Raw genomic sequence first — 17,129 nt, 5'->3', positions numbered from 1 at the left:
TGCGCTGTACATTAAATAGGGATTGCAAATGACAGACTAATACAGACAGTGATACAGGAGGAGAGGACCCTGCCCCGAAGAGCTTACAAGCAATAAAAATGGAATCTAATTGCTGTGCTGTAGGAGACCATAGAGACACATTGATTATTTTTTATTTCCAAATATCTAGATTTATTTTTTCCTGTACAGAACAAAGGCATGCATTAATAAATAAATGCTGATATATAGGATCCAAATACAAATTCAGATGTCTCCCTGTTTAAAAAAAAGCATAAGCAATGTGCTGAAAGATAAGCCCTGGTTCCTCTTCTTTCTTCCCCCTCATCATCTTGCTAATGGATGTATTAATTATGCTTCTCTGTGCAATGCAGGCAGATGGAGGGGCCATCCAGGTGCTGTACATAGTTTCCTGAAACTGTCAAGCTGTGGTAACTCCTCCATATGATGCTGAGCAGCCATGATTAAATGAAAATACAACAAATAAAAGAAGCAGACAAGGGACAGTCAGGCGGGGGAATAAAAGGCTTGATGATGGATTCTGTTTGCTTTGGGACTCCAAATCAAGTGGACCAAAGGTAAAATGAAAAGAAAAAAATTGGGAGGGCGGAAGTATTAGGCAGAGTAGAATGGTCATATGCAAATTTTGCAGATGTCAAAAGGAATTATTCCGTGATGAACATCACAAGGCCCCTGTGCTGAACTGATCTGGGGCCCATGTTGGCTGAGGAGGGTCTTGGCCCTTTGCACCTCCCTAGATCTACTCCTGTAATTTATTCACTTTTCATTTAATGAGTATGTCAAGCTGTTCAAATTTAGCCATATCAAAATGTACGTCTGTACCTCCCTTATTCTCATGAAGCAAGAATTTGCTTTTATTCATCAATGTGACACCACCATCAGGCTTTTTGAGTGGTAGGTGCTGCTTCAACAAGTATCCTGGATGTGCAGTTTCTAATCATGTAGGCATGACCCCGGAACTACATTTCCCAAGAGCTTTTTCTCTACACCAAGTGTGTGGGCTGGCTTTTGGTAGCCAAGGCAGTAGCATTGTTTGTTTTATAAAAGGAATCATTGTATACATATAGGGGGGTATACAATACAGAGGGATGGGGAATAGAGTTCCATAGTCCATCAGCCAGGGCTGACAACACAATTGAGATTTCAGTTCAGCTAAGGCACTGTGTTGTCATCCAAAGCAGGGAATTAGGAACTCTAATTTGTGGCAGATCACCTGGTGTTTTCCTTCATTGCAGCCTTCTTGTATATTTTTATTAGAGCACAATAAAAGACAAAACTGTATTTAATAATTCATCTATAGTCATTGTCTGCACAATACTTATTGTCTGCAGGTACAAAAGAATTATGCTAGCAAATCAATATGACTCAGGTGGAGGTGAGGAGGAGACAGGTTTGGAATGCTGGAATCTATTGATATGCTTTGGTTGTCAATATTTGAATCCCCTATGTAAAATATTTTTCTCATTTCAAATCTCAATGAGGAAGCAATCTTTAAGTGATTTGAGGCTAACTAAATACTGTTGGAAATAGAAGTCTGTATGAGTTTTTGGGATGTTGACAAGAAGCAACACCACTGGTATATATGTGGATCTGATGGTTATCCAAATCTTGTAAACAATTCTTTACATAAGCATACAAATATTTATGTACCATTACTTTGTAAATCAGTGCTCCCCCAAGAGCCTGTGGAATCTTGGTACTGGCAAGACTTTGCTTCCTCATGTCAGAGCCTCAAATCAACAAATCTCCAAAATCCAAGTATCCTAAGACAGTAGTCTGAGAGAGCAGTGCCTTGGATCTCACAATGTAGATATACAGCTATGAGGCTCTGGGCACAGGAGTCCTGGACACCCTCATATACTAGGAAGTGCACTGCTATAGTTCAGGAGGAATTTTCCAGGAAACTGTTTAGACACACTTGCTTTTTCTAGATATTCCCTTTAAGAGCAATTCTTAACTTTTTTCATTCAGGTCCATTTCAAGTTAATTTATGTTTAGACTTAACCTTTACACAGCACTAATGGCCACAGGGATATGAAGAAGGTTGTAACCCATGGAAGTGTGTTGGATTTCAGCCTATTATATAGTTTCCATAGGTTGATAGACCATGCACATCATTGTTGCTCTGTATTGCTCTGTTCTCTTTTTAGACAGAAGCAGAGTTCAGTTTTCATGATTCGGAATGCAGACATTTGTAAGGAAATGATGTACATTGAAATAAGTGACATTGGACAATAGACGCAGCTGTTGCCCTCATCATCCTTGAGGAAAATGATAGCAGATGAGTTACAGACTCGGGGTGTTCAATTATTTATTCGGCCAACTTTAAGGGAACTGTTGCTCAAAAATTAATGAAGCTTATCTTTACAGTTTAGTACACAAGACAGGACTGTGAACAAGCTAGGCCTTCACTTGAATCTACATACAAGGTGTTGTGTCAGATGACTTTGCTGAATAGTTCGAGAACATGCGAAAATTATGATTTTTTTTGTATGCGTATTAGGTGTTTGTACGAGTCTTTAGAAACCCATTACTTGGAGAGAAACTACGTTTTTGTCTGCAGTTACGTATTGGTAGTTTGTACACCCAATGCTAGCTATACATTCTCTGAATCTTTACTACTATAAAAGCTTTCACACAATGGTGTAAAACCACATGGCTGGAAGAACAGTGAATTGTGACAAATCACATTGTAGGTTACAAAATGAAGAGCAGATCTGCAAACAACAACCTTTCACCCAAAAGCAGCATGTCATTTTTAGGAGCCGCACCACAATCTGGCACAACTTCGTGCAGTTACATACTGGCAAAAAATGGTTGCCAATCCTAAATGGGATTAGTTGGAACCATGGTTGAGCCCATTGTAGAACACTGTGGCTCATCGCAGGTCTGAAATGGTCCTAAGAGTGCCTTCATCCAGCTATACCCATGCAGAAGCCCACCCTCCGTCATTGAATGATTTTAGTACATACTAGAATGTGACATTAAAGGAGGCATGGTGAAAACTTCTATCTACAACAACTTTTTAACTGTACAAACACTAGCGAGAAAGAATAGATAGGATCATGTATCCTATAAAGAGTCTTCTAACACCTCCCATCATCAACTGACCTGACTGCGGAATTCACCTATGCATGTAGCTATTTCCAGTGGAGAACAGTGGTTGCTTTTTTTGTGATTGTATTACACAGTTTTTGTTACCACTAGGAGATAGATTAGGTGAAAAACATATTGTTCCCTAGACTTGGATTGTGAAGGGAATCACAACTGTGTAATACTGGAAAGCAGGATGCAAAGACTGAGCATATGAACATACACAAGATGGCATGTATCGAAATGAAAACTATTCATAGAAACATTTCATAGAAGTCACTAAGTGTTCAACTGCTATTTTGCAGAAACATTGATCTATAGCAAATAATGCAGCACTGATTCTATCTCATAATTTTAGATGTGTGTGTTCCGCTAAGTCTATGTCTCTTTTATGGTCCCTAAGGGGGGTCAAACCCCCCTGGTATTTAACTAGCCCTAAAAGTCAAAAAGAATCAGTGCCAGTGGCTTTATGATGATATTTTCTTTACAGTATAATTTCTTTGGATTTTTTGCACAGGGTTAATTTTGTTAATAGTTCAGATGAAGGCACATCTGAAGCACCAGAGGAGGTAGCATTTGCAGTATCTGCGGAATCTCCTATTGTTGCTATTAGACTAAAGTAAATGCTCTGCTTCGGATGGAAATTTTACCACGGTCAATATTTACCCTGCACTAGCATGACTTTAACAGGCTGCTTTGCATGTTGCTTGAAGAAACATGTTTGCATTTTTTAAGTTTGTTTCCTGGAGCTTTTATTCTTTACTTCAAGAATTACAAATTTGACAACCCTTACTGTGGAACCCAAGCATAAGTGAGGACCAAATTTTTTATTGATACAGTTAGCACTGTACTCTGCTTTTCTGACACTTAGATTTGTTGCTGATTTAAAGCGGAACTAAACCCAGTAACATTTGCCATCTGTGTGGTGATCAGGCAGGTAAAAATAGGTACTGCCTATCCCTTTCTGCAATAAACACCAGCCTGATCTCCAATTTTAAAAATGGGACATAAATTCTTCTTTATGCTGCTTATGAAAAAAGATTTCAGTCTCTTCCTTGAAAAGATAGATTATTTAATATGGATAGATGGAATGCTTGTAAAGAATGATTGGTGGTAGCTGAATTACCTATATGTTGGAATAATTTATACCCTTTTTTTGCTAATTGCTGAACATCTCATTTTTAAGGTGGAAAATCCTCCAAATCTATGTGTATTAATGGCAGTAATTCTCCACCATTCAGAAAATGTCAGATTCACTGCTTTATATATATAGACCCCATAGTGTATGTCTAGCATTACTCTATAGCAATGTTTCTCAACCAGGGTTCCACTGAAGCCTATATTTCCTCCAGAGATTGTTAGGGGTTCCTTGAGCAAGAAGCGATTTGTGCCCCTCAGTTTGGTTTGTGACACCTTTTTTTGCCCCTATTTTGTGGACCATAAAACATGATTGGTTAAACCAGCATTTCTCATCCAGGGGTCCTCCAGAAGTTGCTGGTGTTTTCTTGCAATGTGCAGTTTAACTCCTTCCAATGATCCTTTTCATTACCCTGTAATTATCACATTCTTCTTACTAATCACCACACTAATGTACTGTGAGCTGTGGATATAATAATTATACATGGCATTCAATGAAGTTCTGATCTGAAAGTTATTCCAAAGCTTCCCCCATGTTGCAAAAGATCAAGAAAGGCTGCCCTATGGTATCTACCAAACTCTGAAATATAATTTCAGATATGCCAGGTGTTAACGATATGTTGAAATTTTTGCTTTAGAACAAGGTATACACTCTGGGCCCAACCCCAAGGACAACATGAATCTTTTGAGGCATGAAAAATGAATAATCTTAGTCACTGCTGTACAAAGTGTTGTGCATGAACTTTCTAGGCAAACAGCAGATGTCATCCATTTCCGTGTCTGTACCTGCTGATATTATTGATTCAGCAAAGAGAATCTGGTTGCATGTGAAAGCCCAAAGCAATCCTAATAGTTACCATTTAAACACTTTTCTGTATTGTAATTGTACAATAACTTCATCAGAAATGGTCGCTATTCTCCACGCTTCATCATGTTCACAGACACTTTATTTTGATTTGATTGTCTGTAGGAGCATTCGAGGTGTAAGCTAGGGTGGTGATACCAGGGCAGTCTGAGGACATTGGTTAAATATTTATAGAAAAGCTCCTGCCAACAGCTTCCACCTTACTTACAGGTATTGTGTGAACAACATCAGGTAAATGAGCTGCCAGCCTCAAAAAAGAGACCTTGTATAATAGTGATACACATTTGTTATTATGAGTACAATTTATTTGATACATCACAAATTCTAAGCAAGTATTGTCATTGCTTGTTCCTTCTAATTGTACCTTTTTAACATCCGTAGCCTGAAATTGAGTCCTTGTCCATTGTTCACAGTGGCAATGAGGTTGTGTGTGGTTACCCCTTCCTTATGCCAGTAAAGCACAACCTCAATGGAGGTGCTACTTATAGCTTCAAACCATGGTGGCTACAAAAGGAATGAATGGGGGCAGCAGTTAGTGGTTCAAATCTTCAGATGCTGGGTATTTAGGAACCATCTCTCTCCGGTGCGGGCGATTTAGTGGCAACCATTGGGTGTCGTGCGGGATCCCGAAGCAGGTCTGAACCAAGCCTTAGGGTGGTACAAAGGGAGGGGCTAATAGCATGATATATTTTATTTTATATATATTAGTGTAAAATCACAAAATACATCAAATATCAAGACTAAAAGCCAGATGCATGGTGCTTAGATGAGCTGAATATTTGTATACTGCACTGCTACTTTTCAGGAGGAAATAAAGGAAAAAAGGGTCATTTTTTTGGAATATAGTCCAGTGACATCAACATTTTACATATTCCCTAGGATGGCAAATCTTCACTTTCTAATTTAGGTTCAATTGAGTAGGACATTGATATTTGCACTGAAAAATATCAGTACCCCAGCAATGGTAAAATCCACTTCCTGGTTTTACCACGCTTTGAATATGAAATTTGGAATAAGATGCAAGACGGAAATTCTTCCTTCACAGAGTTCAGTAGCTGCGTGCTCTTTACAGGTCAGGGATCTCACTCGGTATAGAAACTCACATTCTTATCTTTAAAGTTGGTTGCTAAAAAGTGCCAGTTCCCATTTTTTTTATTTTCACAGGTTCCCTTTAGAGCACATATCAGGTAAACATGAAAAAAAAAATACACCTGTGTGCTGTTTAGCTTAGGGTTGGCGGCTTCCGACGGGACATGAATGCAAACCTGTTAGACCGGTGACACATTTCTGAACCTTTCCTAGAGAAACAAACTTTTAATACCTCTTAGGTAGTTAAGACAATTATGTAGCAATGTGTCAAATTCCTGGCCTGCTGTATGCAGTCAGAACCATGAAATGTGTCTGTTAATACTCCAAACATATATTTAAGATTTCAAAATATTCAGCTAAAGATTCTGTTTTTCAGCTACAGATAATAAGTTAAGATGATGGATTAACTTTAGCCCATGGCTAAATGGTATTGAAAAAATGTATATTTTTAAGGTTTGTGTGAGTTATATGTTTAACGGTTCACTGTGGAGTAAATATCACAAATGAACTTTCATAATTACTGTATATATCTGAAGATAAACCAATCAAAATATAAACCGAGGTATCAACTTTTACCTGAAAAAAATGAAAAACTATATTGATTCAAGTATAAATCTACGGCACAAAACTCAGCTATCACTACTAACAATGAAAACTAATTTAAAAAATGCTAATAAATTTAAGATGAATAAATGGATCCATGATTCGAAATTTTGAAAACAAGGGAAGAAAAAATGGATTAGCTTTGTTTATTCCTCTTTCCCCATCTTTTTACAGGTTAAACTATGTTGTGCTTTTGAATTTGTTATGATGGGTCACTTTCTCTTAAAAAATAGTGTTTGCTTGTTGGCCACCAGTAGATGGTGCTGCATCCTCATGTAAAGTGTGTAACAAACCCTATATCGGGCCTTCAAACTCTGGCCTTTAGGCCAGATACATTCTAGCCGTTAGTTTGTTCCGGCCTAACGCCCCCTGGCCAATCCTGCCTAAACCTGGCCGGCAACTCGCGGCTCCGGAGCCATGGGTCGCCAGCTGCATCGACCAGGGGGCGTTAGGCTGGAGCCGCCGGAGCCGCATGCGGCTCTTGAGCCTCCTCTTGCTGTGGCTCCCCTATATACCGCAGCCGGCGTCACCACTTCTCCCGGCGGGGTAAATTGGGAATGCCCCCTGAAGGGAAATCTATCTCCTCTGCAATGCATACGGAAAAGAGGGATTTCCCTTCAGGGGGCATTCCTGGTGGGGGGGAAGCCATTAGGGCGGGACTCGAGAGAGAGAGTCCGACCAAGTATGCTCCCGCTCACCCCTGAAATGGCCTAGTGGCCACAAAAGTTTGCCTGCCTCTGCTCTGTAATAATAAACTTCACAGCAAGAGTTTGTTGCACAGTTTACATAAAGACACAGTGCCATCTACTGGTGTGACCTTGAATTAAACCAAGATTTTTTTCCTGCCATTTTCAAGCCAGAAAATCTCAGTTTATACTCAAGTATGCCTTGTATAACAGTAATTACCATTTTATGAAATTAAGTTATACAAAAAAAGTTTTCTAACAAAGTCACATAAAAAAATGTAAACGGTCAGTACCCCAGATATAATGTTCTAAGTATAGATAAATCCTGGTGGGCTCAGTTAGTCTCTGGTTTCTTATATCAATACTCCCAACATCTCACCTGCATAATCCCAGCAGAAAAAGTGGAAATCCTTTATAATGGCCATAGCAGATCTCTACAACCAAGTCCCTGAGAGGTATAGATAGAAAATTCATCAGCCAGAAATCCCAAAACATTGCACATACACGTAAATTATTCTACCCTTATATTTGAGTATATTGGATAGAAAGTGATTGACGTTCTGATTGGATTAGATGTACATGATTTTTCAAACACATACCACAACTTGTGTACTTTTTTTTGATATTTACCAACCTATCCAGTCTTTCAGAAGTGATAATCTGCCCTTTTGTACTAACTAACGCTTTCACTTGATTGAGCAAAACTACAAATCATTTAGTAAGCACAGCAACTCTGATTTATGTATTCTAGATGGGGAATTCACCCGATTGCCAGGGGTCTGGCTTTATTTCAGCCCTATATAAAATCCTTTTATCAGAAGGATGAAGGGAAGTTTACATTTTTTCTAAACTGTTATTTTTGCAAAACAAACCCTGCAGCTCCATTCTGTTACTGTAACATATATCAAGAATGTGTTTTGTTTATGTTTCCTGATACTTTAATGACCTGGACTGCTTTAAGCCTTTATGATTTGGGAGGATTTTGTCTGCTTTGCACTGAGCTGATTTAACCTCAAAATTGTGTGTGTGTGTGTAATAAATATGTGTATATACACCCCAGTCATTTTTTAAGCCAGGTGAGAAGAAATTGTAGGCAGGTGGCAGCCCCTGTATTGTGGCGCAACTCCTCAGTAACCACCCAAAAACAGCCAGGTGGTTACTAAAAAGTGCCGGGTGGTGCACCCAGCTAAACCTGGCTGGGGAGAACACTGTATATATTTGGAGAGAGAAAATATAACATTTTATTTGATCATAAGCGATCATACTAACTTGAAATGGCATACAAGCCCAAAAAAATGTAAGCTACTTTTAACCATAGAGAACCATGGTTATAGGAAAGTATTACCGAACAACCCCTTCCCTTCCCTAATTCACTCGATTTGCAGCTTAAATGGGGTTGTATCGTTTCAATTTTGTATTAATCACCAACAAAGCACCCCTGCACCATCACACTTCCTCCATGCTTCACAGTGGGAACTACACATGTAGAAACCATCAGCTCTCCTTTTCATGCGTCTCACAAAGATAATGGAGGGTGGAACCAACAAATCTCAAATTTGGACTCATCAGACCAAAGTACAGATTTCCACTCTGTGATATGGACGTAAAAGCTTTTCTGTAAAGCCAACGGGGACAAGGAATGAAAGTTGGAGCATAAAGGTACTGGATATTTTACAATTATCAACCAATCCAGCTTCCAGGATTCAATCACCCAGACCCGGTTGCAGAATCTGTACGGCCATTATTGGTAGCTGTAAGGATCTGGCAGCTGAAAATACTGTATAATTATAGGCAAGTGTTGTGAAGGTTATGGGTGTTGATAATTTCCCCGAAGGCTAGAGTTGCTGAATAAACCATAGAATACATTATTGTTATTTACATAAAGGTTAATAATATGCTGCAGGAAATGGAAACCAGCACACCACCACAGTTCTTTTACCAAATGTATTTACTTTGGCTTTTGCAAAGGGCAATGCAGGATCTTAAGGCAGAACTCCTAACAAAGAAGTTTTTTAACAATGTTTAAACTAGAACCTCGTTGAGGACAGCTAGACAGGAAATGTGAAACTAACCCAGTGGGTACGCAGATGGTTTATAAAGCCCATTAAAAATAAATTTAAAAAGTTACTTTTTCTGCAATTCTCACTCACAATACTTTTTTCAACCACTAGATGTCCTCAGTCTTCCAAGTTGAAAGACGCCCAACATGTTTCAGTTCACTTTCTCTAGGCCCAGGCTGTCCTGGACCCACCCCCTGCCTTTGACTGGACAGTAAAGAAAAAGCAGCACAGTGCATGAGTTTACCTTTTCTCATTTAGCTTTCTCCTTGCATCTACATGTTTTTGTGAGGACATGATTGGTTACTTGTGATGCTCTTTTCCATGATAATACCAGGTAAAATTCAGGTAAATACACTGACTGGTTTAAAAAATAAAAACATTACCATTTATTATTAATAGCATGCTGTGTGAAGACTTGGCACACCAATTCTATCCTATTCAGTGCCAGATTACAACCTGCAGGGTAAAAGTTGCACCATGCTTTACTCCCATAGTGCTTTGCCCCACCCCCTATTTGGTGCTATGTTGTCTGAACCCCTGGCTTCTAGTTGGATCATAAAATGACAGTCTGACAGTGAGGAAGGAAGGGGAAGGTAAATGCACAAAACCCAACAAGGCGTGTTTATTGGTCATTTCTTTGCTACCAGTCTATCTATGCTTTACATCATGCATCCTGTTTTCTATTGTTACTGAGAAACCGAACAATCAAATCCAGTTAGGTAAACAGAATAATGATCTTTTTCTTTTGCTGCCTCTAAAAGGCTTACAAAAAGCAAATATGACACAGATTGAGCACATCCCCTGCAATTATTTGCATTTCGGATGTATTTAAAGTACAAAGTTTTTAACAAGTACCAAATCTAGGTATTATGTGATGTACAAACCTCATAAAATAAAACTTCCATTACCGTACTTGGCTGAGCTGCATCCTCCTTCATCCACACATTCCTCTCCCAGACGCCGCAGTGCCAATCTAGAAAGTAGTGAGCAGGAGTTGTGGGCAGGTGATGATTGACAGGGTACAGGATTGTGGTTCAGCTGCAATAATGATGGTAGGTATGTCCCCTACAGCATAGGTAGGCCTGGGCTACATAAGAGAGGCAAAACTGCTAGCATTCAGGAGCAGTGCAGAATTGTTGCCAACCCATCATAGGAAACCAAGTCATTTGGACTTTACTGGTGGGATCAACAGGTATTCATGGGACATTGTCAGAGAACTAGGAGTAACTGATGCTGATACATTTATATTTAAATGCTTTAAAAAATACAGTACACTTCCCAGAAGTTTCCTTAAGCTGGTTGGAAAGAAATTGTACGTGGGTGGCGGCTGCTGTGCCCCAACTTTTCATCACCTTTTTAACCATGCAAAAACTGCTGGGTGGTTACCGGAAAGTGCCAGGTGTTGCTTCCAGCTAAATGGTGCTAGGGAGAACCTAAAATATTTATTTTTTTTTTTTTTACTATGGTGACTTTTTTTCTTCAATAGTCTTGCAGATTTAAATGGGTTCATGTAGTTTCAAATGTTGTTTTGAATATTTTGAAAACCTGGTAAACCCATCAATTAAGTTCCTTGTCTAGGCTCGTCCTGCTGTACAGTGACTGTGCTCTGTCACTTTCTCCCAATTGTACCCCTGCCTTGTAACACACTCCTAAACAGGAGAATACAAAAGGCTTTGCCAATACACACTACACATGCCAATTCTACATTTGGAAATCCATGCTGAATAAATGATAAGCAGCAGTTTTTGGAGTGCATGCATGTAGACAGGAAGTGTCTACAGAAGGGTTGCTTAAAATCACACTTATTAAACTTGTTGGGTCGGGGATATCCCCTTGCCAGCTGTCTATTCTCTTAAGATCATTATCAATGTCTAATGGTTGCGCTGCACAGAAACTGGTCAGATTCAAACTGTCCTTTGATATACATCAAATCATCATCCCCTAAGGTGAGCAAAATCTTGGTGTACAGCAGTCCCTAGAGGTCGTTTATTAATCCGTCCTGGTGGATCAATGAATAACTGATCAGGAATAACCACTGTGCATTTAATGGGGGAGAGGACAGTTGGGTGCTGCTTGCTCAATGGAACAGAACGGCTCTGTGTGTATTATTATTATTTAATTTATAATAATTATTTATTTATAAAAATAATAAACAGGATTTAAATAGTGTCAACATATTAGGCAGTACTGTACATTAAATAGGGGTTGCAAATGACAGACCCATGCAGGCAGAGAAACAGGAGGAAGAGAGCCCCGAAGAGCTTACAATCTAGGCGGGCGTGGGGACTGTGTTTCTGGGTGTATTTCCGGCAACAAAATTTCAATTTGTGTAACTCCTAATTTAAATAAAAAATGTTAAATGTAAGGCAAATTTAAAGGACATGTTAATGTTACTGTCACTCCAGAGACCTACCCAGCAAGGCAAGCTCTACTGTTAACTACACTACTTCCAATATGGGACTATAGACTACACAAATTCACAACCATAGAAAAACATTTTTATTATGGTATTATAGTGAATTATTTAAAAAAAAAAAAAAAGTATGTATATGCTGTTTTAATACATCCGACTGCATTTTATTTTGTTATGTGTTATATGTAGTAGGACATTGTGTGTGTAACACAGACTAATAATATTAACCAACAACATACAGTAGGTTGTATTGCTCCCTATCCTGTTTGGATGACTCCTCCCCAGGTGTGAGATTATCACTGTCTGTATGTAATCCTCTCCTGTCCTGAGTGCCTCCCTGACTTTACCTTTGCTCCCCTGGCCAGGCTTTGCACAGATGAATAACTCCACGGCTGATCAGTTCTCCACAATGGAGCCCAACGTGTCCCCTACAATCCTGAACCTCACCACAGGTCAGACTACATCGGACAGAATGGTGGATATATTTAGTATGGACAGTGAGACTGCTGCTCAGCTTCGGACAGCTTCCAATAACACCATCGATGGGGATCAATTATTTCTAACCACAGCGGCCGCACAGGGGATCTCTGGGGTATTTGTGTGGACGGCACTGCTGCTAACCTGTCACCAGGTAAATCATTCCAATGATACTTCTAGCTCTATATATATATATATATATATATATATATATATATATGCATATATACAATGAAATATGTTGTAATACCGTTGAAAGTGTTTTGTTATATCTGTTCTTTAAGTGTAAAAAACAAACACCTGCTGGCCAAAACATTTTTACAGTCCTCAGTGTTTGTACACTTACTTTACCTTACTAGAGCTCCCCAGTTCTTCCATATGTCCTGTATGTAGACAGGTAAGGTGTTCTGTAAACCTTTCCTAGGGTAGTAAAGCTGCATCTCCATACAGTAAAAAAGATAACTAATGTCGCAATAGGACAGGTAGTGTGTTGCTGCCAGGATCATCGGTTACAAATACAGGAAAAAAAACTTAAAAAAAAAGGAAACCAATGCAGTCTCGACATTTGAGGACTGAAGCTGAAATGTATTACATTTATCCTCTGTGGTGCATTGAGTTTCAGATGCATATAGTAGGTATGGGGGGACAACCTACCTGCTAAGTACCTCTATTTTGTAATCCAGGTAAAACACCCCATTGTGTGTCAGTTATATGAGAACTTTGTATTCTCACACACTTTTGTTGAAACTAGAAAACCTAATGTTAAAAAGTCAGCCTGCCATCATATTGAAATTTAAATCCTTGAAATTTAAATCTCATTGGTGGTACATTGGTAGACATAGAGAGGAAGTTGCACACTTTAGGATTGGGGAAGAACCTCTGACCCTGTGAGGTTATCTCTATATTCTAAGGGGATTATGGGGAACCAAGGTCAGCTATTTTCAACCAGGGTTCCTCGAGCTGTGGCTTACCCCCCATTTGATGATGCCTGAATAGTTCTGGGATCAACACCTCTTGACAGACCCAAATAAATGTTTCTAATTGTGGTTTTTATGTGTCTATAAAGGTGTTCCTATAGCCACTACTGTATGAGGAGAATTGTTTGACAATTCTTTCCCATTGACCTCACAAAAATTGGTTTGNATAGAAGTTCCCTGGGACCTAAAAATGATTTCAAGGATTCCTCAGGGGTAAAGTTGAGAAATGCTGATTTCAAATAAGGTATTCTAAGTTCTTCTAATTTTACTACATACAATATGCCATGTTTGCTGTCCCCTCATTACATAGAACATATGACTTCTGGCCTATATAGTCCCAAACACAAAACATTCTGACATATGTCAAATCATGGGCAACTATGAAATATAATTATTAACCTAAGTAAATGAAGTTCCTGAATAAAAGTGGGTATACACTAATTGATGGGTGCATAACTTGGTAAACTATTGAACTGGCATGCACCCATTGATGTGCCTGATAAAACCCCTCAAACTCTGCCCCCTCACTCCCAACAGGCTTCCATAAATCAGCATGGGTGTTCCCTAAAAACTAGCAGCCAATGGGACTGCTTTCTGCTGTGTACGAATACAGGAAGAACAGCGTTATAGTTAACGGTGGGAAGCGCTCCAATTGGGTGCCAGTTGTTCAGGGGTGCTCCCTGCTGATTTACATTAGCCTGTTGAGGCGGGGGTTTTGCTCACTCAATTGGGAATTCCTGATCAATGTTCAATATAGTTACATAAGTCCATCAAGTTCAACCACTAAGGAAATAAACATATCCCAGATAAAAACCCAATAGACATAATTGATTCAAAGGAAGGCAAATAAAAAATCCCTGGTAGAATTTGTTCTAACAGGGGGAAAAAAATTCCTTCCGGATCCTGTGAGCCAATCGGATGTTCCCTGTATTACCAGTCTCTGTTGTCTTTCCTTTAAAGCTTTAATATCCAGGTTATATTCTGTGCTTCTAGAAATCATCCAGCTTTTTACTAAAGCAATCTATAGAACTTGCTAAAATTACTTCAATATATTGATTAAACCTCTATAGGGAATGTCTTCATATCAATAGATGTCCATTTGATTCAATGTTTAGTCAAATCCAAGGTCCATTGAAAACATTTAATAACACAGAGTTTCTTGACCTTGTTAATATGGGGAAACCCTTAAAAATATTTCTTAAGGGTTTCTAATCACTATATCCACAGCTCACAATATATTAGTGTGGTGATCAGTGGGAAGATTGTCACCGCTACAGCCAAAAAATTATTGGTGTCAAACTTACCTGGAAGGCACAAATTGCCCGAGGAAGCCTGGTTGATAAACACAGTCATAGGGTATGGGCCGCTCAATCATTGTGCCTGATTTATTAAAGCTCTCCCAAGACTCGAGAGTTTCATCAGTGAACCTGAGTGATCCAGCAAACCTGGAATGAACCTGGTCCAGGATTAAAAACATTTTGGCAAATGATTTATGAAATCCAATCTATGTTTGCTGGATCACCCAGGTTCACTGATGAACGTGTATCCTCTCCAGCCTTGGAGAGCTTTAATAAATCAGGCCCATTACATTACGGTACCACCATGTGACCATTGTTTAAACGCTTTTTTTAAATGTTGACACCGTAGTCTGTATTAATGGGAATTATTCTTGGGAATTATTCAAAACTGTTCACAATATAGCTTATCAAGGTAATCTTCCTTTTCTTTACTTATTTACTATTTTTATCTGGTCCGATTTTCTTTCCATGAGGCTGCTGTTCTGTCGGTGTGGGAAAAATAAAGTATATGAGATAATGGTAGATTGCAGCACGAGGTATTGAGTCATAGCTGCCTGGTTGTTAAATTTCAATCCTGCTGAGTTGCTTGTGATCTTCTCTAATTGTGTGACCATGTAATCAGCAGCAGTACATGTGTAATCGGGCAGAATCACTCGGATCACATGCCTTTTATTGCCCGTCACTGTTTTCTGAAGAGTGTTGTCATACCTACAGTGATATCTCCATCTGTCACTGGCTCATAGTATGTTTGATCAGGGAAGTGACCCTTGCCCAGGGTGTCCCTTCCTGTGTGCTCACCTATCGATTGCCCATTGTCTAGGTACAATTACCAATTTCCCCTAATACACAAATGTTCTTTCATGGAGTTGGATGAGCTAAGTGACTAATGAATTACTTTTAAAGTACGGTAAAATAATAGTAGTACTGTAAAAGTATATCTAAACCCAAAAACAAAAGTATAATAATATGCAGCTTGCCAGTACTTTGATGTACATCATTCATTTTCTTATTTCATGCTAAATACATTTTCTGCAAGTACGGAAATTTACCTGTTGATCTTATGTTATAAAGAGGAAAGTGTTTTCTGGTTCTGTCCTACTTCTCCATAGATACCATGCAGTAAGCGTGTGTTGTTCCTTGTAGCGTTTTTTGTTCCCCTGACCCTGAAACCGTATGTTACTGCAATTTATTACAGCCTAGCTCACTTTAGCTATAGGTACCCAAAAAAATACATCTGCTCAACCTAGATTTTTTTTTAGCTGGGTGGGGAGAAGCTGTAAGCAGGTGGAAGTCCCTGTATTGTGACCCAACTCCAGCTGCTGGTGGCTGCTGAAAGGTGCTAAAATACACCCAAGACTGTCTACACCAGAGGTCAGCAAACTTTTTTGGCCACTAGGCCATTTCAGGGGTAGGCAGAAGCACGCTAGGCCGGACTCTCTCTCGAGTCCCACCCTATTGGCTCTGCCCCCCCACCAGGAACACCCCCTGAAGGGAAATCCCTCTCCTCCGTATGCATTGCGGAGGAGAGGGATTTCCCTTCAGGGGGTGTTCCTTGTGTTCCCTATTTACCCCGGTGGCAGAAGTGTTAACGCCGACCACAGTAAATAGGGAAGGGAGCGGCTCCAGAGCTCCGGTCGTTTGTTCCAGTTCCGCCGTGGGTTGCTGGCCAGGATTAGGCCAGATCCGCCAGGGGGCATTAGGCTGGAACAAACTACCCGCTAGGCCGTATCTGGCCTAAAGGCCGGAGTTTGCTGACCTCTGGTCTACACAAATGTTTTCCCCAGAGTTTAACCCGAGGCTTTAAAAGCCCATGTTTGAAATTCCTATGCATTCCAATAGGCTAATCTACACCAGGACGTTTCCTTGAGGCACGTTTTCAGCGTTCTAGATAACACCCCTTGCAATATTTTAAAAATTCAAACGTGGAGTTAACAAGGAAAAACGCGGGTAAATGCGTCCATTGATTTTATTGGGGCAGCATAGACATTTTCCAGCGTTTTTCAGCAGTTTTAAAAGCCTGCTTTAAAACGCTAGTAAATGTGCGTAAAAGTGCATATAAACATGGTAGGAATGTTTACTTGCATTTCTAAAACTGTCCATGTTGACCCAGCCTGACAAAATTTTTAATGCTTCATCACTATATCCAATATTTCTACTTGATAAATACTTTATAATACAATGTATTTTTCTTTTTCCAGATCTATCTTCACCTCAGAAATTACACTATCCCCAATGAGCAACGCTACATCATCCGGATCTTATTCATTGTGCCCATCTACTCCTTTGACTCCTGGCTGAGCCTCTTACTAATTGGCAATGACCAGTACTACGTGTACTTTGACTCAGTCAGGGATTGCTATGAAGGTGAGTAAATTTAATTTGCTATTTTTATTTCCAGTATTAAGCAGGAGGC

The 17,129-nt window shown here is 39.5% G+C and overlaps 1 protein-coding gene across 1 annotated transcript in view; it reads left to right on the top strand.

The window, feature by feature from the left end:
* The window catches only part of TMEM184A (transmembrane protein 184A), a gene marked incomplete in the record, with an annotated part of 30,667 nt that overhangs the window by 5,450 nt on the left and 8,088 nt on the right, over positions 1 to 17,129 (top strand). Inside the window, 2 exon segments of the mRNA XM_072417757.1 lie at positions 12,330 to 12,595; positions 16,915 to 17,080. Coding sequence (XP_072273858.1) covers positions 12,341 to 12,595; positions 16,915 to 17,080 — 421 coding nt within the window.

Source organism: Pyxicephalus adspersus, chromosome 7, assembly GCF_032062135.1.
Source record: "Pyxicephalus adspersus chromosome 7, UCB_Pads_2.0, whole genome shotgun sequence".
Lineage (NCBI taxonomy): Eukaryota > Metazoa > Chordata > Amphibia > Anura > Pyxicephalidae > Pyxicephalus > Pyxicephalus adspersus.
The sequence above is the reverse complement of the archived record's forward strand: the minus strand, read 5'-3'. Positions and strand labels throughout refer to the sequence as shown.